The 26,168-nt window shown below is 42.3% G+C and overlaps 1 protein-coding gene across 1 annotated transcript in view; it reads right to left on the bottom strand.

Moving 5' to 3' along the window:
* PTAR1 (protein prenyltransferase alpha subunit repeat containing 1) overlaps positions 1-26,168 on the bottom strand; it is a 690,645-nt gene that overhangs the window by 528,487 nt on the left and 135,990 nt on the right. Inside the window, exon 2 of the mRNA XM_044064362.1 lies at positions 1,241-1,410. Coding sequence (XP_043920297.1) covers positions 1,241-1,410 — 170 coding nt within the window. The remainder of the gene's footprint in view (positions 1-1,240; positions 1,411-26,168) is intronic.

Consider the following 26,168-nt stretch of genomic DNA (forward strand, 5'->3'; position numbering starts at 1 on the left):
CTTGGGTCTGAGGTATAACCCTGGAAAGTCTCTAGCAGGCAATCTCCAAAACAGACCTACTGGGTGAAAGGGACATGGCAGAATGTGGCCTAGAGTCAGAAGGCCTGGGAAGGTCCACCTTGTAGGACAAACAAAAACTTTCCTTGCAATCAGGCTTAGATCTAGGGCAAGGAGCGGGACACTCTTCTACCATTTTAACAGACAATTCCCAAATTATAGAAATAACAGAAGACCCCCTTTCCTCTCTCCTGGCAGTCTTAGTTAGAGAAGGGAGAAACTCTCCAGAACCTCAGTGTTCTTTTATTTTTGCTCATTCAGACTTATCTTTAGGCTCTTCACAGGTGGGCTGACTCCAGGACCTTCCATTACACAAAAGACATTTCAAAATCAGTGTGTTACATTAATCAATCAGAGACATTTTGTTAAACATGCCATAGACATGGTCTTCACTCAAACGACAACACCCTTAACAAAAAGATGCACGTGTGTGTGTGTGTGTGTGTGTGTGTGTGTGTGTGTGTGTGTGTGTGGTTGGTGGGGAGAAGGCTGGCAGCTTGTGCCGACATGATACATACTTCAAAATCCTGCTTTCTCCATAAGCAACAGCTTCCTAAACACAGTAAAAAAATGCAGCCAATGCAAACTGTGTATGAGAGAAGGATAGCCCAAACTGTTACCAAAGTACTGCACACAGAGCAAGCAACACAAATAGGTACTACCATGGCAAAGGAGAAAATGGCACAAAGTGACAATGGGGCAGATACAACAATAAAATGGAAAAATTCCTCCAAAAATTAGAAAAACAAATCTTGAGGCAAACTGAGCTGACAGATAACAAGAAATCACTCATTGAAGAGGAACCTGTAGCCTTCTTGAAAAGTCTCTTGCTCTTTTGCTCAGTGATCAAGGTTAAACAAAATATTCAATATGCCAATTTTTTAAAACTGGCAATTCAAAAACTTTTCAGTACTTTCATACAAAGGATATGGGAGAAAGCTTTTATCATTCTTGGAAAGGAATGTATCAAACCAGTTACACTCACAGAATTCAGAATAATGCAGAAAAACAGAGGAGAAAATAACATTTATATTTTTTGTTGGAGGAGATAATTAAAGATGTTATGAAACTATGACTTAAATTGATATTCAGTAAAAATGAGCCTGATGGTGATTCTTTAAACTTATCAGCACAGAAATGTAACCATAACACACAAACACATAATCAAACTAAAAAGGCTTACCATCTTGTTCGAGCCACTTTTTTCTTAGTTTATATTGAAGTAACTTGTTATGAACATAAGGCAGAAGAAATTTGATGCACCAACTCTCTATGCCAAGCTTGTTCTCAACTAAAACAATGGGACTTCGGTTACATCTAGCTTCTGGGCATGGTATCAGTCCAATTTCATCTCTGAGAAAAGGATGAAAAAGGGAATTTCACATGTTCTTATTTTAGAAAAAAAATGGTCTGAAATGCACAGCTCAACATACATCACTTTTTTTATTTTTAAATCTAAAAATCCCATGTTAAAATGATACTCATGAAGGTATCTCCTCTGAAACTTGATTACTCCATCATCTTTAATTATACAGCACATCTGCACAAAATGAAAGCTTAGTTTCTAACCACTTTAATGAGCAATCATCTTTACTTCATCCAAAAGAATTAAAAAGTACTTTAATTCATCTCATATTCCATATTCATATAACCTAAAACAAATGCATACAGTGATAATAGAAATTTTCAATTTATACACCATTATTGAGTCAATTAATTAACAAAACATTGATCAATTACATCATTTAGATGCTTATTCTCTTAGCCTTAGGCATTCTGACCCCCAGATAACTTTATATGAACACATCATCAGCTTAATAAAATTTAAATAAGACATTTCAAACAAATTAAAAAGGGAAGGTCCAGTACTCCACTAAGTAATTCAGAACAACAATTTAATACACCTTGTTGCACTTGAAAGTAAGTCAGTGGCACAACAGGCAGCAACCTCACCTTTGGTGCTGGAAGACCAGTGGGTTCTATTCCCATTATAGGTGGCTGGATTGCTAACACCGCAATGCAGCATAAGGAGATTAATACACTCATTAAGTGTGTTAACCTTTGGATGAGATGTTAAACACAGTTCCCATGTGCTTGAGTTAGTAACAGCTCAGGTAGATGCAAAAGATTCCATGACAGAGACCACAAAGGGTAGGATATTTTATTGAGCTGGGGTTTGAAACAACGGTAAAGGTGTTTACTTTACCAGACACAAGGTGCAATGTTTGATTCGCACTTTTTGGGAAGTATGGCTAGGCTTGAAAAGACCTTCTGGGGTCATTAGCCAAGTAATCACATGTGAACATACAAAGATGCATCTTTTGCCTCATGTTGGTTTGTTAATCAAATCCATCTTGGAAACAGCTTACTGTCAAATGTTTCTTTATATATGTATATATATATATATATATATATATACATACATACACACACACACACACACACACACACACACACACACACACACACACACACACACACATTTTCAATTTATCAGCCACCAAGTGCATCCTTGTATATTTGGCATGTAACCATCTTGCTACATACTCATCCCATGAAGTTTGTTAGCACTGAGAGTATCGTAATTAATAAATGATCTCTGTAGCTTCAAATCTCTGTCAGATGGTTCTTTAAATATTTATTTATTTGTCATGATCAACTTCTTTGCTACTGATAACAACAAAATCAGAACTACCCATTCTAAATTTAGCACATCAGCTTTTTTTGCTTCATCTTAACATCTTGGTTAACCTTACATTTTACACCTTACCACATCTTAGCTATGTTTACCTTTTTATGCATTATCTCTGCCAATAACCTTTAAAGTCCAGATTTAGAAAGATCTGCCCCTGAATATGCCTTAAAAATAAAAAGTGCCAGCAAGCTTTGCTGCATTACAACCTAGTATCATTGTGCCCACTGTCATCTAAGCAATCAGTGATAAATCTGAACTAATCATACATTGTAAATATGACTGCTACTTTTACATATTAGAGACTCATCTTTCAGACCACAAACTATTCCGTTAAAAAAAAAAAAAAAAAAACAGAGCCAATACTAATGGAAACTGTTGACTGATGACTCTGGAAAGTAAAGGTTTTGGCATTGACTATGGGCTACATGAGCAGGGCTGACAAGCAGTCCACATACTATGAGAGGGATGGGAGACAGCAGCCATTTTGGGACTAGCATGTCAGATTAGAACAATCCCACCAGAAAATTACCACCTGGGGAAGGCTCAGTGGGGGTTACAGGAAGTCGTAGTCAACAAGGAGTGCAAGTGCACTCCAGCAGAACATACAGGTATGTCCAAATATGTACCTGCCCCAGACTCAAAATACTTAGGACTGCATTGCACATTACAGCAAATTGGGGTGGGGGTTAGAAATTAAAAAAAAAAAATCTAAGCCCTGCAAGATGACGGCAATGATCCTCTATTCTCTCCTTCTCCCAGTGTCTTAGCACACACCAGAGGAAATTCATAGGTTCATAGGTTCATACTAGGCTATCTGCCCTAGGGCATTTATAAGCTTAGCCAGAATGTGTTTGGCTTTCGCCACCCATTTTAAATTTATTTTGCTATGCCCTTTTTCGAGGTTAGTATACTGTGCCTCTGTCTAACAGTGACACAGAAGTGATACCCGGGGTAAACCTACGATCTCCCATCCACTCATCAAGATTCCTCTTGAAGAGAGTCAATGAGGGACTCTGCCTTACCCGGACTGGGATTTTAGAGTGAAGGGAGCCTCTGGGTTATGAATCTGTCCCTCCAGCATGTCCTATTTATTTCAGTGCTGAGGTTCAAGTCTCGAGCGCGTAGCTCGATGGGATTTGGATTTTCTGAGGTGCAGCATGTCCATTAATTCCGGGTTGGACATGGCTTTATACGTCAGGCACAGATCACCTCTGAACAGGCGGTATGCCACTGAGTAGAGCTGGAGTTTCTTTAACCGGGCAGCATATGGCATCTGTTTGAGCCCTTTGATCCTCTTGGTGAGGTACTTTTGAGGTCTTTCCAGTTGCTGCAGGTGTCTGGTAAGGTACATCCCAAAAGGGGCATTGTACTCAATTATGGGCCTGATGAGGGATGAGTAAAGAGGCACGATGACCTCCCCTGATCTAGATGTGAATCCCTTCATGATTAGGTGGGCTATACAAAATGTTTTTCTAACCACTTTGGCCACGTGGTTGTCAAATGAGAGATTGCTATCAACTTGGGTCCCCAGGTCCCTAATTACTTCTTCTGTACTTAATGGATTACCACCTATGTGGTAATTTGTGGGCACTTTGTTTTTGCCAAAGGGGATGACTATACACTTTTTGGCATTTAGCTTGAGGCCATGGCTCTGGCACCAATTGTCTGTTTCTATGAGGCCTTTTTGGAGGATGCTTGTGTCGGCTGGAGAGTAGATTATGGCACCCAGTTTGCAGTCATCTGCGAACTTGGTCAGCCACAGTCCTTCCGTGTTGGCCTGTACCTCCGAGAAATATATACCGAACAAGATAGGTCCCAGGACTGAGCCTTGTGGGACACCACTTGTAACTGGTTTGGAGTCTGACATGGCTCCAACAATTCTAACCATGTGGGTTCTGTCCTTGAGCCAGTTTGCAATCCATCTAGTGACATAGGGGTTTATATTTAAGCTGGTGAGCTTATCTGTAATGCCCGAGTGGGGTATTGTATCGAAGGCTTTTGCGAGGTCCAGGTAGGCTGTGTGGACCACCTTCCCCTCGTCAATGGCCTTGGTGACTGTTTCAAAGAAATCAACCAGGTTTAAGAGGCAGGATCTGCCCTTAACAAAGCCGAACTGGGTAGGATCCAGTGTCTGTAGGTCCCCAATATCTTTATTTATGAGGTCCATGATGATCCTTTCCATAGCTTTGCAGACCAAGCTAGTCAGGCTTATGGGGCGATAGTTTCCAGGATCCGTTGAGGCACCACCTTTATGGAGAGGGACCACTGTTGCTGTACGCCACTCTTTGGGCACATATCCTGTAGTAAGGCTGAGATTGAACAGTAGTTTTATGTTTGGGTTTAGCTCTTCTTGGAGTTCATGTAGGACGCAGCCCGAGACACCGTCTGGTCCCATTGATGCTGTTTTTTGCTTTGGAAAGGGCGGCTCTTACCTGAGCATCTGAGATGTCAGGGGGCAGCCCCCTGCTGGGATAGATTTTTGCCCTTTTGGGGGGGGGGGGGAAGTTTGCGCTGAACCTGTCAGCTAGGATGTTGGCAATGTCTGTGGGTTCAGTGTATTTTTGTCATTTTGGACTAATTCTGAGCATATCTGGGAATTACCACCCAGGTTCCTAACATAACTAAAGAAAGCCTTGTGATTATCCTTAGTGTCCTGTGCAATTTTTCTCTCGAAGCTGGCCTTAGACAATTTTATGAGTGCCCATAGTTTTTTGCTAATACTGATCAGTGATGCCTTCCCTTTTTGGGATTTTGCTCTATCATTTAGTAGCTTCCTCCTTCTATTGTATAGTTTGTTTATGGCTGGGGTCCACCAGACAGGACGTCTGCCTTTGGAGGATTGGGTCTTGGTTTTATTTGGGATCACATGATCCATGCATTCCTGAAGGTGTTCATAGAATGCGTTTATAAAGGATTCTGCGGTCTGGGACGTATTTTCCACAGGCCCGGGGCTTTGAAGGATTCCACCTCGGTTTTGAGGAGTGTGAAATTTGCTTTAGAGAAGTTTTTCACTGTGGTTTTCTGGGCAGGGGGTGGGGTTGGGATGTGAATATCCAGTGAGATTAGTTTATGGTCTGATCTTACCAGTGAGGGATACACTTCTGGTCTGGAGCATAGAGTCCCCATATTGGTGATGATCAGGTCCAGTATGTTTCCCCTCTTGTGGGAGTGGTAACAAGTTGTTCCATAGCATTTGAGTTTATAAATTCTAGGAACCTTTGGGCTAGGGTGTTGGAGCTAGAGTAATGCTCCCAGTCTACGTTTGGGTAGTTGAAGTCGCCCAATATAATGGTGTTTGGAGAGACCTTCATATTTTCCAGTGTTCTCAGAAAGGCCGAGTGGGGTTCCTGGGTTTGGGAGGGTGGTCTGTAGCAGGCTATAAACTGGAAGGCAGTTTTACCCACTGTTAGTTGCACATGGATAATCTCTGATGCTTCGTGCTTTGCCACCAACCTGGAGGTGTGGGTATCTTTGATGAATATCGATACTCCCCCTCCTTTTGTGGTTCGGTCCAAGTTTTGGGGCCGAAAAGAATGGTATGAGGTATAACCTGGTAGTGCTGGGGTGCTCTCGGGAGCCCTGAACCGGGTTTCTGTTACTGCACAGATATCCATGTTCTCCATGCTAAGGAGAGTTTCGAGTGCGTGCATCTTGAGGTTTAGACTTCTGGCGTTGAGTAACATTACTCTTAGTTTCTTATCCCTTGTGATACCTATGGAGTTGGGTTTGTCTTTTGAGCCTTGCCTAAAAAAGGCACTATGGGGGTAGCAAGAGCCTTTGCCAATATCCGAAAGCCCAGGGGTGACAGGTGCAAGCTGTCCCTAGCGAAGCATCGTGGCTTGTCGAGCATATCATCCCAAGCTGACAGGCATTGGATCCCCTTTGAATGACACCAGTACTTAAGCCAATTGTTGAAATTGACCATCTTGTCTTCATATTGTGGCATCATTCTTGGTGAGGGTAAGATGCTACTCAAGGTCAGGGTCATACCGGCCTGGGCTACATGCTCAGAGAGCTCCTTTATGTCTCTTTTCATGTAGTCCAGGGAGGTACGTCTCAGGTCATTCACACCAGCATGGACAATGACTGAGTCATATTTGTACTTGCCTTGGAGTGACCTGAGTGCTTGAGTTATGTGGCGGATCCTAGCGCCCGACAGGCTGCTCACCGTGACCCTCTCCTTGTTCAGCCTGGTGAGCGGGACGTCAGTGTGCCTGACGATAGAGTCACCTATTACAAGTGTATCAGGTGTGTTGTTTAGTCTTAAGGGCTGTGACTGTTCGGCACACTGGCTTGGTGAGATATGTGTTGCACGTGTTTTGTTTTGGGGTAGCGGTTGCTTGGGTGTCTGCTTTGGTGGTCTCTGCTGCTTAGGCAGATCTTTATTTAGAGCCTCTGAGTATGTTTTTGTGTGATTATGTGTTTGGTTTGCTGTCGTGGTAGGTCTATGTGAGACTGGAATTGTAGTGAGTGTGGTTTCCTTCTCCTCCTGACCGGTTATTCCAGTACTGAGTTGAGAGAGCTTAGCCTCCAGTTTGGCTATATGGTTGCATCTCTCACATGTGTTGGAATTTGTTGGGAGGAGGAGAGGGTTGTCTGTGTATATGAGGCAGTTGTAACATTGCTTCAAAATTCCCAGATTCACCAGCTGGACCGGAGAGGAGATTGACAACTGAACTTTGGACATGCTAGAATAATATTGGGAATTCCTTAATAATTGAAAACAAGGGCCAGTGGGGAGTGAGGGTGTAGTGCTTTTAATTTTTAGTGCGGACTTATATAATTGCTTTAGCGCGCAAGTGCCAGGTAACTTAAGTGCAATGTGTTACAGGTAACTTAAATGCAAAAACGACAAACAGTAACTTTCTTTCAAGTGAAACATGGAAATAAGTACAGTAAGCAAGCAGATATCACTAGTGATCCACAGAAGCGCTGAGAAGCCGCGTATTAGGTAGAATTAGCGTTCCAGGGAAATAACAAGCAAACAAACAACAAGCATATAAACAAAGCTAGATTCAGCAGGCCTGGATCTAGTCTATGCTACAGCAAACAAGGTGTACCAATTTCAGTAAGATACAGTTCAAATATTCAGGCACTATAAACCTCTAACCACAAATTCCCAGCTCAGAAGGGCAGAGTCCAGCCTCTTCTCCCACAAGAGTGCAGACCACGAACCTTCTTAATGTAAAATAACTGGCCTGAAGCCCAAGTGCCTAAACCAAAACTAATAGACTTTAAGAATAACAGACACTGGGCTCTCAATCAGCAGTTCCCAACTTAGAAGGATGAAAGCTACCTGCCCTGCCACCACAGTGCATGCCACAAACCTTCCTAATGTAAAACAACTGGTCTGAAGCCCAAGTGCTTAATCCAAAAGACTTAGAATGATAGCTGCACTTTAATCAAGTTACTACCAAGCAGTAATAAATACAATTGAATACTTTAGAGAATGCCTGGATTAGTGCTCAAGTTACACAAACAAAGCTAGATCCAGCAGGCCCGAATCCAGTCTATGCCACGGCAAACAAGGCGCACCAACTTCAGTAAGAAGCAGTTCAGATATGCATGCACTATAAGCCTTTAACCAGAAATTCCCAGCTCAGAAGGGCAGAGTCCAGCCTCTCCTCCCACAAGAGTGCAGACCACGAACCCTCTTAATGTAAAATAACTGGCCTGAAAGCCCAAGTGCTTAAACCAGAATTAATACACTTTTAGAATAACAGACACTGAGCCCTCAATCAGCAGTTCCCAACCTAGAAGGATGTAAGCTACCTGTTCTGCCACTACAGTGCAGACCACAAACCCTCTCAGTGCAAAACAACTGGTCCGAAGCCCAAGTGTTTAAACCAAAAGGCTTAGAATGAGTTACACCAAACAGTACTAAATACAATTGAGTACTTTTAAGATGATGCAAAAGTAAAATAAAGTAGGTAGAAACACAAGTACAGTAAAAGCAGATGGAATTTTTTTTTTTTTTCTGAAGGTGCTGAGATCAAAGAAACAGATTTGAGTGCTGAAACTAGAAAACTGGCTAGTTACAAGAAAAAAAAACTAAGCTAGAAGTCTTCCCTCCAACACAGAAGGGCTTGGGGGCTCAGAAGCCTACAAATAGTTTATACCACTTAACAGGAAAGGCAGGAAACAAGCTTAATTTTTTTTTTTTCTGTTTCCCAGATGCTCTCTTTGTACACAGTAGGAGTGCCTGAAATCAGAATATGATCTCACTGCACTCAGTTGAGTGAGCAAATGAGATGGGCTCAGAAGGAGTATCCAAACACAAATTTACAAGAGGGGCGGGCAGTTTCAAGGCCACTAAGATTAACACCAAAACAAAAACAGGGAGGATGGGTGGGACTAACTGAAGAGCAGAGTCAAAACTTCCAGTTCAGTTAATATTCCTGCAACACACAGTTAAACTCAATTTAAATACTGTATTTTTTTGAAAAAAAAGTGCAGATAAAGGTACTTAAATTCTCTTATACGTCCAGTTGAATACAGCAAGTTGTTAGCCGGCCAAAGCTGAGGTTTTTAAGAAGACAGAAATGATCTATTGGGGAGTGTGTGTGTGTGTGTGTGTGTGTGTGTGTGTGTGTGTGTGTGTGTGTGTGTGTGTGTGTGTGTGTGTATTTATTAAGTGTGTTAACTTGATTAATGCATGTTAAATAAGTCAGAAAAAGTTGTTTCTTGACTGTCAGTTATAAAAATTTCCTAGACGGTAACTGTCCGCCAAAGATGTTAAAATAGCTGAAATCCAGGTCTTCAAACAGGTTGCTGTGCTCACAATGAAAGAATTCAGCAGAGCTATGAACATATATGTGCAAGTCATGGCTGCAGCATTCAGGAGCCTGACAGTCATAACATAACAACTCAAAACTGCAGGACAAATACATTAGTTGAAGTTACCTTGTAATCACAAGGTCACAAGGACACAAGCAAAAGGGAAAAACAAACTGTTCAAATATACCACATGGACGCATTACCAGGTGAAGTCGAGTTGTTTACAAAAGGCTCTAAAGTACTAACTGATGTCCTTACATTCACCGCTGCAGTATTCCTTACTAATGGGATTCCCTGCTGTGAAGCCCTCTGTCTGGCCAGTTTACAAAAGTTTACCATTGCTTTAAGGTACGTTGAATGTCACAAGCTTACTCCTTGTGTAAGGTAGGGCATAAAGGTGACGTTCAGGTGTACCATCTTCAGAACTTTTTTGCCACCAGTCCGAACCCTGTTTTAACTGCCGGTCTGTTGCACACATCCGTTTTTTTTTGTTTTTTTTTACTGTTTTCGGTTTATTCACTTTTCTGTGCTTACTCCTGTTTGCTGGAGTCCTCACGGTTGCAAATAAGTACCCAGTTGGATTTTTGGTTACTTTTTCTGTTTGTTTAGTACTGTTTGGGGTTAATGTTATCCAGGAAGGGTAAATGCCAGTATGGGAGACTGATTCCCCATAAAGACCATCACGATAAGTGTCTTTTTTGCCTTGGTGCTGCTCATGAACATACGTCTTGTTCAATTTCTCAGGCATTTGTCGCCAAAACTCTTCGTAGTAGGCTTTCGTCCCTTTCCTTGTAGCTTGAGAACCAGCAACTTAAGCTTCTTGCTGTGGGTACTATGGATGAAACTTCCTGCCATGAGAGTCAGCTGACTGGGAAGAAGAAGGCGCATAAGGCAGGGCTGGAATCTTCCACTGTCCAGCCTCTGCCGGGTGTTTCTCCCGAGGTTATTATGCACCCGGAGGCTGAACCAGTTGTTTTGTCAGATTCTTCTACCGCGTCTGGGTTGGAGGCTGGTGAAGATCTGGCAGGCAGCACGTCCGACGAGACTTTGCAGGCATCCATTTTGGGCATTCAGAGGGAACCACGGTTGACTGTTTCTGAGGGGTCTAATGGGGTTCTGCAGTTTCTCTTTAAGGAAAAGGTTCCTGCTGCAGTTGTGGAATGCCGTCCTGAGTCTGGGCCTTCTCAGGTTTCCAGGACGGCTGTCCCTTTGAAGAAGAAACAGAAAACTACTCATGTCTCTCCTGCTCCTAGGGATCCACAAAGTGAGTGATTGGCCTTTACTCAGGAATTATTTCATGATTTACTGTCATTGCAGCCTCCTCAAGGGGTTTCAATTCCTGTTCCTCCTTGGTCCACCTCTTCTCCTAAAAGGCCCACAGAATTCCATTCTTCTGAGGTGGAGGCTTATTCTCCCCAGATTCCTTCTTCTTTAGACTATAGGTCTGAGGAGGAGGATTCTCATACTCTTGATAATCCCTCTGAGGAAATTTCCTTTGGGGACACTATCTCTGGGATGATGGACTTTTTTAAGTGGGATTGTGCCCAGGTTTCGGATAGCCATAAGAGGTACTATGAGTTACTGCAACAATCTCCTAAACCTGCGGCCATTCCTCCTGTCTTGCCTGCTTTACTGGATGTTTTTTTCACTGCCTCTAAAGCGCCGGATTCTCTACCCCCTGTTCATAGTTCATAGGTTAGTACTAGGCTAACTGTCTTTGTGGGCCACTTTAAGCCTAGCCATTTACCTCATCTGAGAATCAAACCATGTACCTTTTGTTTGTAAGGTAAACACCTTAATCATTAAGCCAACCTCCCACCCAGGGAGTCTGATAGGTTTTACAGGGTGCCTGAGGATCGTTCCTTTTTGTTTAACTGTCCTGCTGCTGATCCTCTGTGGTGTCTGTAGCCTCTGATGAGCCATCTCAATTGCTTCCTTCGTCCAAGTTACTGCCTTCTGACAAGGACAGTAGGACCATGGATATGCTGGGTAAGAAAATGTATACTTCCTCTACCCTGGCTTTTAGAGCTATTAATTATCAGACCCATATTTCTAGGTATGTCTTGGCTCTTCCTTCTCAGGCCTGTCAGGTTCCTTCTGATCTCCCAGACACTGAGGGTAAATCTTCTGCTCTTTCCTTGCTTGGGACTTCAACTCAGGCAGTTTGTCATTCTACCAAATGTAGTTATGATGCTGCTTCTGGTTCAGTTCTGAGAAGATATTCATAGCTTCGTCTTCAACCTTTGCCTGATGATATTAAGGCTAAGTTGCTGGATGCTCCTCTGGATTATTTTGTTTGGTGAAGCGGTTGCTGGTTTAGTTAAGTCTCATCAGGACAAGGGGAAGGCTTTACAGGAGCTTAAGCATGTATTTGTTTCCCCTGTGCCTAAATTTCAACGGAACTACCCTTCTAAGTCAGTCTTTGTTCGTAGGCAGTCTTGCCCTCCTTCTAAAGTTAAAAAGGTTAGTAAATGGACTCCTCCCGCTAAGGCCACTCAGACTGCATGGATTCTTAAGCCTTCCTTTCCTGACAAACCAGGTACTGTCTGACTATCCACCCATTCCCAGCCACATTCCTCTGTCTCTTCGCCTTTCTTTTTCTACTCCTGTTGGACGGAGCCAATCATTCGTCAAGGGTACTTCATGGTCTGGATTTCAATCCTCCTTTTATGGCATTCCTCAGCATCCTCAGGAACAGCTTCCTTTTTTCCCCCAGAGGTACTTCGAGACTTCTTGTCTCAGGGTACTATTCAAGAAGTGCCTGTGTCCCAAAGGGGAAAAGGGTTTTATTCCAGAATGCTTCTAGTGCCCCAAAAAGAAGGTACTTGGAGACCTACTCTAGACCTCTCCCATCTGAACATCTTTCTGAAGGTGCCTTCCTTTTCGATGTTGTCCCTTCAGTCTCTTTTTCTTCTCGTGCTCCCTCAGGCCTTTCTCGTCTCTCTGGACCCCAAGGATGCTTATCTCAATATTCCGATCCATCGTCTTTTCAGGAGATTTTTGCATTTCTCTGTTGCTTCCTGGTATTTTCAGTTCTGTGCTTTGCCCTTCAGCCTTTCTACTGCTCCAAGGGTGTTCACCAAACGCCTCGCTCCTGTGACTGCCTTTTGCAGGCTTCAAGGGATCCAAATCTTTCCTTATTTGGACAACCTGTTGATTCAGGCATCCTCTCCAAAGATCTTTTTGCAAAGTCTTCATTTTACCATTTCTCTTCTTCGGAGCCTGGGGTTCACACTAAACTTCAACAAGTCTTCCCGGACTCCTTCTCAGGATCATGTCTTTCTGGGCTGCAGGTTTCAAACGGTGCCAATGCTGGCATTCCTGCCTCCTCCAAAGGCATTAACTCTCATTTCTTTCTTTCAAACTCTTCTTCCCCTGGCCTCCATTTCAGCCAGGGAGATTCTGAAAGCTCTGGGGTTCATGGCTTTCACCATACCGATGCTTTCTCTGGCTAGACTCCACATGAGGAAGTTCCAGTGGTTTCTGAAATCAGTGTGGCTTCAGCATGAGCATCCTCTAGACTTTTCTGTTCCTCTTCTCCCGTGTCTCAAGGTCGAACTTCTATTGTGGATTCAGCAGTTGTCTCTGAATCCAGGGCTACCATTTCAGCCTCTGCTTCCCTCTCGGGATCTGTTCACAGACGCTTCAGATCTGGGATGGGGAGCAACGTTTGCCTCCTTGAAGGTTCAGGGAGTGTGGTTTTCTTGTCAGTGGAAGGACCACCTCAACATCAAAGAGATGAGGGCTCTTCTGCTGTTTCACCCTCTCTTCTCTGCAGGGCCTCTAAAGGTATTCACGGACAATACCACAGTCATGTGGTATATCAACAAACAGGGGGCTACGAGATCCTATTGTCTTTGCAGGCTGGCACTTCTGGTATGGGACCTGGCTATCCAATATCGTATGACTCTTCAGACAGTTTACATTCCTTCAGATCAGAACATTGTGGCAGACAGTCTGAGTAAGTCCTTCACTCAATCCCACTAATGAGTGCTTCAGAGGGATGTGTTTCTGGACATTGTTCACCAGTGGGGTACTCCTCAAGTAGATGTCTTTGCCTCCCCTTTGAACAGACAACTTCCTCTGTTTTGTGCCAGAGTCCGAGGTCCTCTGGTCTGGAAGGTAGATGCCCTCTCATTTTCTTGGAAGGGGATGTTTCTTTATGCATTCCCTCCCCTTCCTCTCATTCTGACAGTCCTGTTCAAGATTCAAAGAGATGCTCTCAAAATCTTGTTGGCAACTCCCTTTTGGCCACGACAGCACTGGTTCCCTCTATTTCTGCATCTCGCCAGGGGCAATCATCACAAGTTACCTCACAGGGTGGATCTCCTCACACAAGACGAGGGGTCTCTCATCCATCCCCACCTGCCCATGCTTCAACTGATTCTGTGGGTGATAGGGTTTTGATTCCTTATAGACACCTTTTTTTTTCCTGAGGACGTGCTGCAGGTCCTGCAGAAGGCCAGGAAACCTACTACTAGGAAATCCCTCTTACTTAAATGGAAGAGGTTTTCTATTTGGTGTCTTTCTTGTGACCTGGACCCACTTTCTGTAGATGTTTCTTTGGTTCTTTCTTATTTGTGTGAGTTGTTCAATACTGGTTTGGCCTATTCTTCCATTAAGGCTCACTTATCTCTTTCTGCTTCTCTGTCTTTAACTCCCCTGTTAGCTTCTAGATTTGTGGCTAAGCAGTTTCTTAAAGGCGTCCTTAATATCAGACCTCCCAGGAAACCTGTTCCTCCTCCCCCTGGGGTCTTAATTTTGTTCTGGAAAAAATAACTCTGGTTCCTTTTGAGCCTGTTGTTTCAGGTTCCTTGCAACATTGTTCTTGGAAGACAGTTCTTTTTTTATCTCTTACTTCTGCCAGACGGGTGTCTGTGTTGCAAGCCCTTATGGCTTGTCCACCTTTCTTGATATTTTATGAGGACAGGGTGTACTAATCCTTCTTTTATGCCCAAGGTGGTTAATGAGTTGTCACTTAATTAGTCTATTAATTTGCCTACCTTTTTTCCCTCTCTGCAATCTGACAGTTAGTGGGTGCTACATACCTTAGATATGCATAGACCACTCAGATTTTATTTGGATAAAACTAAAGCTATCAGGAAGTCTGACCAGTTATTTGTTTCCTTTCATTCTAGGTCTTTACGTCTGGCTGTTTCCAAGCATCTGCTTCCACTTGGATTTCAAAGGCTATTTCCTTTTGTCACACGTTTCATGGCGAGTGCCATCCTTCTTCTATAAAGGCTCATCCCACTAGAGCTGTGGCTTCTTCTGGTGCTTTTTTCAAAGGCTTAGACACTAATTCTATTCTTGAAGCTGCTACCTGGACTTCTGTGCATACCTTTAACAAACATTACCAGTTGGATGGTATGTCCAGAGCTAGAGCTGGTTTTGCTGCCGCCATTCTTCATGGCTTCTTGGAGAGCTCTGCTGCTTCCTCCTCCCAGGTTTCTTCTTGAGCTTATGCACTCTCCCATTATTAAGGAATACTGTAGCGGTGAATTTAAGTACATAGTACTGTTGTCTTTCCATCTCCCTTGGTCTTTTTCCCTTCCAGGTTGTGCAGATTCTCCTTGGTTTTCCTTGGACTGCTGTTCCTACTGGGGCAATCTGTTGTGAAGATGGTATGCCTGAACATCACCTTTATGCGCTACTTTACGCAAGGAGTAAGCAGGTGACGTTCAGCGTACCTTAAAGCAACGGTACACTTTTGCAAACTGGCCGGACAGAGGGCTTCACGGCAGGGAATACCATTAGTAAGGAGTACTGCAGCGGTGAAGGCAAGGACATCTACCATTATGGTAAGATTTTACACAACTGTACTTTCTTCTACATCAACTCCATACAACCACTGATTTAATTCTAAAAACAAGAAATGCTACCAAAACAGTTTCTGATAAATAATTACAAAGTAATATTCTCTTTCTGAACTTCCATTTTAAAGAGCAATAATACTTTCCAAATTGAGTAGTACTGGAAAATAAACATTCCAGTGATTAAGAGCTGCTACTCAGGTCTTATTGTGGCCTTAGTCAGTTGATTATTCTTTCAAAATGTCCACCCTACTATACATTGCTTATGTAATACACACAATAAACTTGTTTATTAATTAAACATTCATAAGAGGCTACCTCCATAAAGTAATCTACTTCTCTTAACCAACAAACAAAAGAGTTAATGAAACACTATAAATTATAAAGAAAGATGGTCTCTAAAAACACACACATGTACAGCAACAATTCAGTAATGAAATCAATGAACACAGCCACTAGTAATACTGGATAGAAGCATACTTCCCACAATTTAGGCAAACTCTCAAGTAACTATATTGCAATATTAACATATATTTGCTCCTTAGTCATGTAAACACACTGAAAGCAGCACTTCTTACTGAAGTTCTACAACTTACTGTACATTAATTTCAGTGTGACTGCATCTCTTAATGGGAATGTTTTGAACCACCCTACAGTAATTACACCCTAGATTAATTAAATGTTATGATTAGTATGGCAGCTTTCAAATAACAACCATAAACTATTTAGATAACACACACAAATACACACATGTTGTCGCGTTCAATTCTCAGCTAGAGTGTCTTCTGTGTGGAGGCATGCATGAATGGGCATGCCTTCATTGAAGGTTGTGCATCAGGGCTGGTAAGTCGGCACATAAAAATCCAATACCAAACATTAGTGGACCGGAGTTCCACTGTGGCGACCCCTAACCGGGATAAGCCGAAAGACATAACACAAATACACACAGTCTCCCACACTAAAATCATAAAATGTTAAAGCACAACAAAAACTTCAGTCAGCTAAATTCATCTGCTGTGTTACCCCAACAGCTCAAGTACACAGAATTAGCAAACTATCTTCATGACAGCCTACAACTCAGTTAAACAATTCAGCAAATAATACAGAAATCTCTTTATCTAGAAAATAAACAAAATGTTTTTTTCTTCTTCCAGTGCCAGAAAAGAAACAATGGCAAGGAAAGAAAGAAACTCCAATCCAGATTTGACTGAAAACTTTAGCTGTTAAGTGTAAATATGAAACACAGGAGCTGTATAGAAGTATTGCAAAAATTTATCACAGTCTATAATTATGTACTTCACATTATATTGTTAGCCAGTGCTGTACAGAATCTCTCGTATTGAATGCATTTTATTACAATTATTTGTGCTGTATTCTAAGTACTGTAAACACATTCACTTGAGTGTTAATTTATATTGGCTACAAGTTTTATAGGCTCGTAGTTTCATAGAAGGCTAGGCTAATGGATCTAGAGCCCTTACAAGCCTAGCCATATTCATCCCGAACTGCTTCACAGAGGCAAGGGTCTATAGTAGTTAATAGCAACTTCCTCTGTCCAATCATGTGTGCCACCCCAGGAGTGAATTTGCAGACACCCATCCATTGATCTAAGTTGCATCTGAAGAGCATCAGGCAGGGGCTCTGTTTCACATGAATTAGAAAGCTGGTTCCAGAGAAGTGGCAGTCTCTGGGAGATGTAACTTTCTCTCCAGTATGACCTGTTCATGTCAGAGATTAGGTTACGATCCCTGCAGCAAGTGACTGTTGTGCTGTTTGATTTACAAATGTGTACAATTTCCATCAGGGCCAGGTCAGAGATTGCCCTGTGTAGAGAAAGAAATGTATTGAACTGCATGTTTTTTCCTGAAGATGGTCTGGGCACGTGACAAAAAAATGCGTGAAGGAATGGAAAAGTACTAAATTTGACCGTTAGAAGTAGTTTTTCTCCCTTGGAGACAAGAAGCTTTAGGAAGCTGTAACCTTACATGCACATTTCTGCCTAGCCTAGCAACAAGCATATTTATGTTGAACCTTGAAACTTGTATAATTGTGATTAGTTTAGAGTGTATAGAATGAGGAGTTTTTTGCTTTAACAAATTGCTGAGATGGCACTAATATCCTATATAAGCTGCAGATTTTTGTACCTCGGGGAGGCATTTTATGATTTACTGTGTCTCCCACATATGTGTGCTCAATAAAATTTGGATTACTGTCAAGAGACAGACTTGTTCATTCTCTACCATAACAGCTGGTGACGTGACTCGGACTTTACTGGACTCTGGGAACTGTGACCGCAGGGAAAGAGATAATTATTGGGCCCTAAGTAGGTTTTCTGCTGTATCTCTTTGGCTGTGGAATCAGTTCACAACTGCACACTTCTTTTAGTTCCTTACTTGGCAGAAACTTTTTCTGTGAATATGGTTTGAGGTAAGTTTCACTGTATTATACCTTTGGAATGAAAGTGGGTTTTTGTTCATTTTTATGTATGGGAGTGCGGTTCAGGCATATCAGGCAATTTGTATGAGTGTGGGTTTTACTTAGACATTTTCTCGAAAAGTACCTAAAGAACTTTGGCGAACTCGAGACAATGGGTGCGAGTGTGGGAAATTTTAAAAAGCATGAAAAAGGGACTCCTGCAGGACAAATGTTTAATAAGTATTCACCTGAAAGTTGAATATAATGTGTGTGTTTGGGTAAAACTGACTAAAAATGATGGTAAGCTAGCATTTCCTGAATCTGGTACTTTTGATAAAAATGTTTTACACAATTTGCCTAAAAAATTAAAAGAAAAAGGTGCCATTAGGCTGCTGGTCAGCCTTCAACTTCTGGATGTTAGAAGCCAAAGATAGGGAAAAAGATTCAATTGTTAGAAGTTTAAAAGATAACACCGAAAAACTAAAAACTCAGTTACATTCGGCTACTAAATTAGTGTCCGAACTGCAGGAACAAGCTGCAGCCAATTCTTCAGGGTTATATCCCTTGAAAGAACTGAAAGAATTACAGGATTACTCAAATAACTAGAGACGAATAATCTGATAATGGATTACCTTTCCCATCACCACCCATGCCTGTGCAACTTGTTATGCCACCAACAGCCCCAACACCAAATAACCCACCACCTTATTCCCCAGATGTTACTACTCCGCACCACACTGCTGCTCATTCTACTACTGTTAGCCCCAGACCGGACCTCCTCTAGGTCAGTTCAGACCCACAACTCTGATGTTTCCTCTAAGACAGGCAGGCACAAACACTTCACTTCTGTGCACTGTCCCACCCTGTCAAATCAACCTCACAAAGGATCTAAAAAATGGAGAAGAAATAATACTGGAAGAGAATATTACAATATATTAGACAGACTGCAAAACAATTTCCTATTGTTATAGACGGAGAAGATGGATACGTCGGCCTGGATAATCGGGACTCAGACAATTCTTCATCTTCCTCAGAGGATGAAAAAGAGTGAAGCCCCACAGCTCACTTGAATCCCTTGCGGCAGGTCCCAAACCCTGCTCATGGCCCTAGACCAGATGCCCCACCCACCATGCAAGTTGCCTGTGCTTGGTCTGCGGTAGACTTCCAGGCTATAGTTCAATCATTGCCACCTATACGACAAAAATCCAGTCATATTCACAAAAATACTAGCCAGTCATGTAAACCTACAAAATCCTACTATAGAAGAGGTTAAAGCAGTACTAGAATATGCACTACCACTGAACCTTCTTAAACATGTGTGGGAACATGCAGCTGTTCCTACCCCACCACCCCAGCATATAGATGTGCAGAACTTTTCTGACATACGAAAAAAGATTTTAGAGGCCATTACAGTGGTCTGTCCCCCTGTCCTCAACTAGTCTAGGATTAAAGCAGTAATGCAGTGAGAGGGTGAAACCATTGATGCTTACTTAAAAGGTATGACTGATGCCTTTGAGGCTTTTTCGGGGTATCCTGAAGCCACAGATGGGCCAGATTGTTTCCTTCAATAAGAAACCAACTAAAGAAAGTTTGTTTAAATTGGCCCAGTGAAAAATGAGAACAAAAAGAACAGCAAGAACAAGCTAATTTGCAAGTCCTAACTTCCTTCGTGCAGCTGCCCTGCAACCCGGTCTAGAAAGAATCGAAGGTGGCAACCCTCTGGCTAGCAGCCCCTTTCCCTGTACCTCAACTGCAGAGGTTCTCTGCTCACTCGGAAATGCAGCACCACCAAAACTCTAACCTATGTTTCAACTGTGGTCAAACCGGACATTGGAGGCAAAACTGCCACTATTTACCAATGACCCGACAACCTTGACAATCTGCCCTAGCAAATCAAGGAAATCAGGGGCAACAGTAACCTATTCCACAGCAGCCCATAACTGTAGTTCAACCGCAACAGCAGCCGCCTACTCTTGCCACTCAGTGACAACCACCAACTTGGCAATCTAGCCGATAGGATAGCCCTAAACAGGACACAGCTATTCTCATTGCTTCTGGTCCGACAATCCAGACCTTATGTTACTCTAAAATGACAGGACTCAACAGTACCTTTCCTTATTGATATCGGAGCCAGTCGCTCCATGCTTACTGTCACTTCTACTCAGTCCCTCCCTCTGTCCTCTAGCTCTATTCAGGGAGAAGGGGTTTCTGGGGTCCCTGCAGGCTATCCATGACTCACCCGGTCTCTGTACAGCTTGGTCCTTTAGCTGCTAAGCATGTCTTCCTGGTTGGAACATCTGCCCCTCTGAACCTCCTAGGAAGGTATTTACTGTGTAAGTTTCAGTGTACTATTTTCTGTACTCCCGATGGAATCCTCTTAAATGTCCCAGAAAACCATTTCTTACTAGAAGTTTCAATACCACATGCCAATGCAGTCTTCTCTTTCTTCTTGGACACCAACACCATTCACTCTCCTGAAGCCTACAACTCTTAAATAATTTACCACCTTCTCTGTGGACTACGCACGACAATGATGTCGGCTATATCTATGATGCTGAGCTTGTGCAGGTCACTGTCAAATCTAATGAACCACTACCAAGGGTTCTTCAATACCAACTCTCTGCTACAGCAGAACAGGGAATTAAACCAGTGATTCAAGCGCTTTTGCAGCAAGGTATTACTGTTCCTACTATTAGTCCTTGTAATACACCCATTCTTCCAGTCAAAAAGTCTGGCAAGGAAACCTATAGATTTGTTCAAGATCTGTGAGCTGTCAATTCTGTCATTTTTGCCAGCTTTTCCAGTAGTACCACATCCCACTACTATTCTTAGCACTATACCTAACACAGCGACCACCTTCTCAGTGATAGATATTTCCTCTGCCTTTTTCTCCATCCCACTACACCCTGACAGCCAGTATCTTTTTGCATTTACATATCAGGGTCAGCAATATACTTGGACCAGATTACCTCAAGGTTATGTAGAGTCAACAACTCTGTTTTCCAGAGAAATACAGCGGCAGCTAGATAAAATACAACTATTGAAAAATTCAACTTTACAGGATACACCTCTTTACAGGATACACCTCTGGAAAATCCTGATCTAATTCTTTTCATAGATACCTCCTGTCTTCGCCAAGAAGATGGCCAGCTTGTGGCTGCGTTTTCTGTATGTATTCTTGATACTGTTTTATTGACTGAGGTTTTGCATGATCAGGTATCTGCTCAAATTGCTGAATTGGTTGCTTTAACTGAAGCTTGTAAACTGGCTAAAGATAAAACTGTCACAATCATTACTGATTCCCGATATGGACATGGTGTGTCCATAACTTTGGAACATTATGGAAGCAACAAGGATATCTTACTTCTGCAGGAACTATGATTAAAAATTCTACATTTGTTCATGAGCTTTTAGATGCTCTTCTTCTTCCTGCACAAATAGCTGTAGTTAAGTGTGCGTCTCATAAGACTGACTCTTCTTATGAGACTAAGGGAAATAATTTATCTGACTGGGCAGCAAAGCAGGCTGCTTTAACATCTCCTGTTCAGGCAATACCTTTGCATCCTTTACAAACTGAAGAAAATGTTTTTGATCGATTGTCTAATGTGCTTTCTTTTCAGGATTCTGCTGATGACCACAAAAAGGTAAGGTGGATTCAAGATGGCTGCACTTGGTCACCAGATTTACTTTGGCACCACACAGACGGCCGACCTGTAGCCCCTAAAAAGTTTCTGCATCAGCTGGTCTGAGTTTATAATTTACCATCGCATACAGGTAAAAATGCATTAATTAAACAAATATCTCTTGACTGGTATGCCCATTACCTCTCCGAGGTCATTCAGCATTTGGTTCAGACATGTAGTGTGTGTTTGGCATTTACTGTTTCTAAACATGTTATTGCTCCCATACAGCATATTAGCAAACCTTGGGGGCCTTTCTGCATTATTCAGTAGAATGCCATCAAATTGCCACAATATGCTAATTTCAGATATATTCTTGATGTTGTATTTGTGTTTTCTGGTTGAACTGAAGCATTTCCTTGTGTAAAATGATGCTATGACAGTAGCAAAGAAACTTGGGACTGAACTCATACCCTGCTTCGGGGTGCCATGTGAAATTCAATCTGATAAAGGTTCTCATTTTACTGCAAAGATTATTTCTGACATTTTTACTATGTTAAATTGTTTTTGCATTTTCCTTACTGCCCACAAGATTCTGGGATTGTTGAACGGGCAAATCAAACTATTAAAACTAGGCTAGCTAAAGTTATAAGAGAAACTGGACTAAAGTGGCTTTACCTTTTGTATTACTTTCCATCAGATCTGCACCCAGTGCCACTAGAAAGCTCTCCCCTCATGAAATTTTCATGGGTCGCCCTATGCGACTCCCTGTCTCCCCATCAGAAAATAGAAGCCTAGCATTAACCGATGACTCTTTGTTGCATTACTGTCAACATCTTGTTTCTCTTCTGCAGTGCTACCACAAGCAAGTTGTTTTTGCCTTACAGCAACTGGACCCTAGTGCTACCCATGAGATGCAGCCTGGTGACTGGGTCTAAGTCAAGTACTTCTGCCGCAAAAATGTACTTCAGCCCCATTGGAAGGGGCCATTCCTAGTTCTGCTCGCATCTACTTCCACTGCTTATCTGCAAAGCTCCTCAACTTGGATCCGAGTGTCCCACATCCAAAAAGTGCTTCCGACTGATGACCACCAGCCCCTCACTTTCAATGAAGATAACATCACTGAACCTGTTGCTCATCGCACCAGAAGTAAGGTCCTCCACGAATCACCAGATGCCCACGATGACAGCTGATCAACTACTGCTGACTTTGGATTGCTCTTCCCACTGTAGTTTCCAACCATTTGGTTTGACATTCCCAGTAGGACAGCTTTCCCTCAATGACATTGGGTTTGTGTCTTTTGCTTCCTTTTCACATTTCTTCTACTACTACTGTGGCCAGTTTTCTTTCCTGCTGCGGCCCTCCTTCAGTCTACTAAACGAGACTTTACTGCCAGGCATTCAAAATTTAACACATTCCATGCTGTTTTAAAAACATATGTCATGACTCTCAATGTTTCTAATTGCTAGATTTGTGTGGCTATCCCCACTGGCCATGGGGGACTGGTATTATAACGCACTCCTGCACCAGTGGAAGACTATTACTCTTATTGTAGTGATACCATAATGTTTAGCCCACCAAATAAACACAACATATCACAAGTAACTTTTCGATATGATAAGCCTTATTCAAACCGTAGTGTATTTTTGTTTCTCTGCATCTCAGCCAGGATGTATTTGCTTCCAGAAATCAGTAGGCCATTCAGTGTTTAGCAACTGCTATCCTAACTGTGATTATGAGAACAATGAATTTTTAGGTAATGACATATGTATTTTTTCTTTTGATATAAATTCTACTAATGACATTGCAGTAGGAGTACAGATTAGCAAAATCTTAGAGGATAAATGGCTTAAATTAAGTGTCAATAATATCTGGTGTAATTTCTCAAAAGTTGCTAATTACTCTGATTTTCATGTGTTTGCTTCAAAATTGTGGTGGTTAGCTGGAAGAGTTGTCAATTCAAAGTTTACAGGGCCACCCTGGAGAGACATTCATTATATTTGTGGAAAGCGAGCATACAAATGATTGCCTGTAAATTGGGCTGGTACTTGTTATCTTTTGGCTCTGGCAATTCGAAACATCAGTGCATTACCCAAAGGAATTTGATCTTGTGCTTTCTTCTAAAGGGGGTGTGTGTGTGTGCTCGTGCACGCGGAGTGCTGTGCGTTTATTCCTGATAACGAGCATGCAATAAAGAGCCATCTTGAAATTATTCAAAAAGTTGCAGACTTGTCACAAGCTGAAAAAGCTGACAGCTCACATTGTGCCTGGTTCACTAATTTGTTTTCTGGTTGGGAAGGTGGAATATTAAAATTCGTCATGCTGATTGCTGTTATAGCCTTAGTATTGTTTATGCTATTGTATATGTTAAAAGCTTTATGTACAAAATTAAGTGCCAAATTTCCTGTTTCATTGCAACAAATAATGGTTGAAAAGTCTGAAAATGTACCTTTAACTGCAAGTGTTGATGAAGGGATTTATAGTGGGACTGACACTGATGCTGACAAAGTAATGAAGGGATTTGGAAAGTTGCACGAACGTGAATATCAAACTGATGTGGTGATTCTTACACAGCATCAAGTGGGTAACTGTAGGGAAAGAAATGCATTGAGCTGCATGTTTTTCTGAAGATGGTCTGTGTACATGACAAAAGAATGTGTGAAGGAATGGAAAAGTATTGCGTGACTGTCAGAAGTTGTTTTTCTCCCTTGGAGACACAAAGCTTCAGGAAGCTGCAAAGTACAGTTTTGCACCTACCATAAATGTAGATGTTCGAGTGTACACCCTGCTGCAGTCGTCACACTTGGGTTATCCTGTCGTCAGGCGGTCCCACAGTCGGCCGGAATTCCAAAGTCTTGGTCCAGCGTCGGTTGCTGTCGCTTCTTCCCTGACGTCAGTGCGCCAGAGGTATATATAATGCATCCGACGCCATCTTCTTCAGTTTTTCTTGCCCCAGATGTCAGGTGCCCCCAAAAAGGTGGTCAGTAATTAGTATTAAATAAAGTAATTTTTTGCACAAACACAAAATCCCTCCAGCTATAAGCAAATACATCAGGAAGGTATTGTATAGATTTAGCCAGTTAGATCAGAGGAGATGGAGGGAGGGTAACCTGGACTGCAGCAGGGTGTACACTCGAACATCTACATTTATGGTAGGTACAAAACTGTACTATGTTCATCGTGTTACCCTGCTGCATTCATCACACTTGGGTAGAATCCCAAAGCTATGGATGGGTGGAGGAGTTATAGAGGGTTAGAGGAGGCTAGAAGGCCCTGCAGAAAGTACAGTTTTGTACCTACCATAAATGTAGATGTTCGAAGATCCACATTGCTGCAGTCCTTACACTTGGGTAGTCCGCTGTCCTCGGTCGGCCCGAATATCAAAGTATAAGGCTGACGTCGGTCAAGGCGCATTTGACTGACATCAGGACGTCAGGGTACAAATGCGCATGACCAACGTCATATCCTCAGTCTTTTCTTGCCCCAGATGTCAGAAGACCCCAAAAAGAAAGGTCAAAACCAAAAGACAGCAAACAAACCAACCACCATCCTAGCACTAAAAATATGTACAATATATACAATATACCTCATATTGACAACCCAACCCACACAACCGCCTCTAACTACAGAGAGGAAGGAGGGAGGGTAAATTGGACTGCAGCAATGTGGATCTTCGAACATCTACATTTATGGTAGGTACAAAACTGTACTATGTTCTTCATCTCACATTGCTGCAGTCCTTACACTTGGGTAGAATCCCAAAGCAGAGGTAAGGGAGGATGGCCAAACTATAAGGAAGCAGGAACTGCCAAAATGCCCTGCAAAACAGCAGTGGCAAAACCAGCCCTATATTTAGAATAAAGTGGTAGGTGATAATGCCTAGAGAAAGTATGCACTGAACTCCAAGTAGCTGCCTCCAAAATATCCTTAGTTGCCACCCCCCTCAAAAAAGCTGTCGAAGTGGCAGTAGCCCTAGTGGAATGAGGCCTAATCCCAGCTGGAATCTCCTTGCCATGATGGGAATAACAGAAAGCAATGCAAAACCCAATCCACTTAGAAATAGTTTGTTTTGACACAGACTTGCCCTGAGAACTCAAAGCAAAAGAAACAAATAACTGCTGAGACTGCCTGAACCCTTTAGTTCTGTCCAGATAATATCGCAACTGCCTGTGTACATCTAAAGTGTGCAAAATCTTTTCCCCTTTATTTTGGGGGTTTGCATAAAAAGTAGGCAAATGAATAGTTTGGTTTAAAGCCACACTAGAAACCACTTTAGGCATAAAGGAAGGATTAGTACGTAAAGATACCCTATCCTTATGGAAAATTAAGAAAGGCTCAACCGCCATAAGGGCCTGCAACTCAGAAACCCTTCTTGCAGAGGTAATGGCCAACAAAAGCAGTCTTCCATGATAAATATTTCAACTCGGTAGTAGCCGCAGGCTCAAAAGGTTGTAGAGTGAGTTTCTCCAACACAAAATTGAGATCCCAAGCAGGAGTAGGAGCTCTACGTGGGGTCTTATATTCTTTGCCCCTCTAAGAAATTGCTTGAACAAAGGATGAGAAAACAATGGTGGGTCACAATCATAGTGAGCGAAATTGCTGCAGCATGAACCTTAATAGAAGAGAAGGACAAACCTTTGTCCAGTAACTCAGTAAGATATTGAAGAGCCACACTTAAATTAGGCTCAGAAACATCCAAATCCTTTGCTGCACTCCAAAATAAAAATCTCTTCCATTTATCTGCGTACACTTTCCTTGTACTAGGTCTTCTAGCTTCCAAAATAACATTCA

Source organism: Protopterus annectens, chromosome 2.part2, assembly GCF_019279795.1.
Source record: "Protopterus annectens isolate FY-2018-M chromosome 2.part2, PAN1.0, whole genome shotgun sequence".
NCBI lineage: Eukaryota > Metazoa > Chordata > Ceratodontiformes > Protopteridae > Protopterus > Protopterus annectens.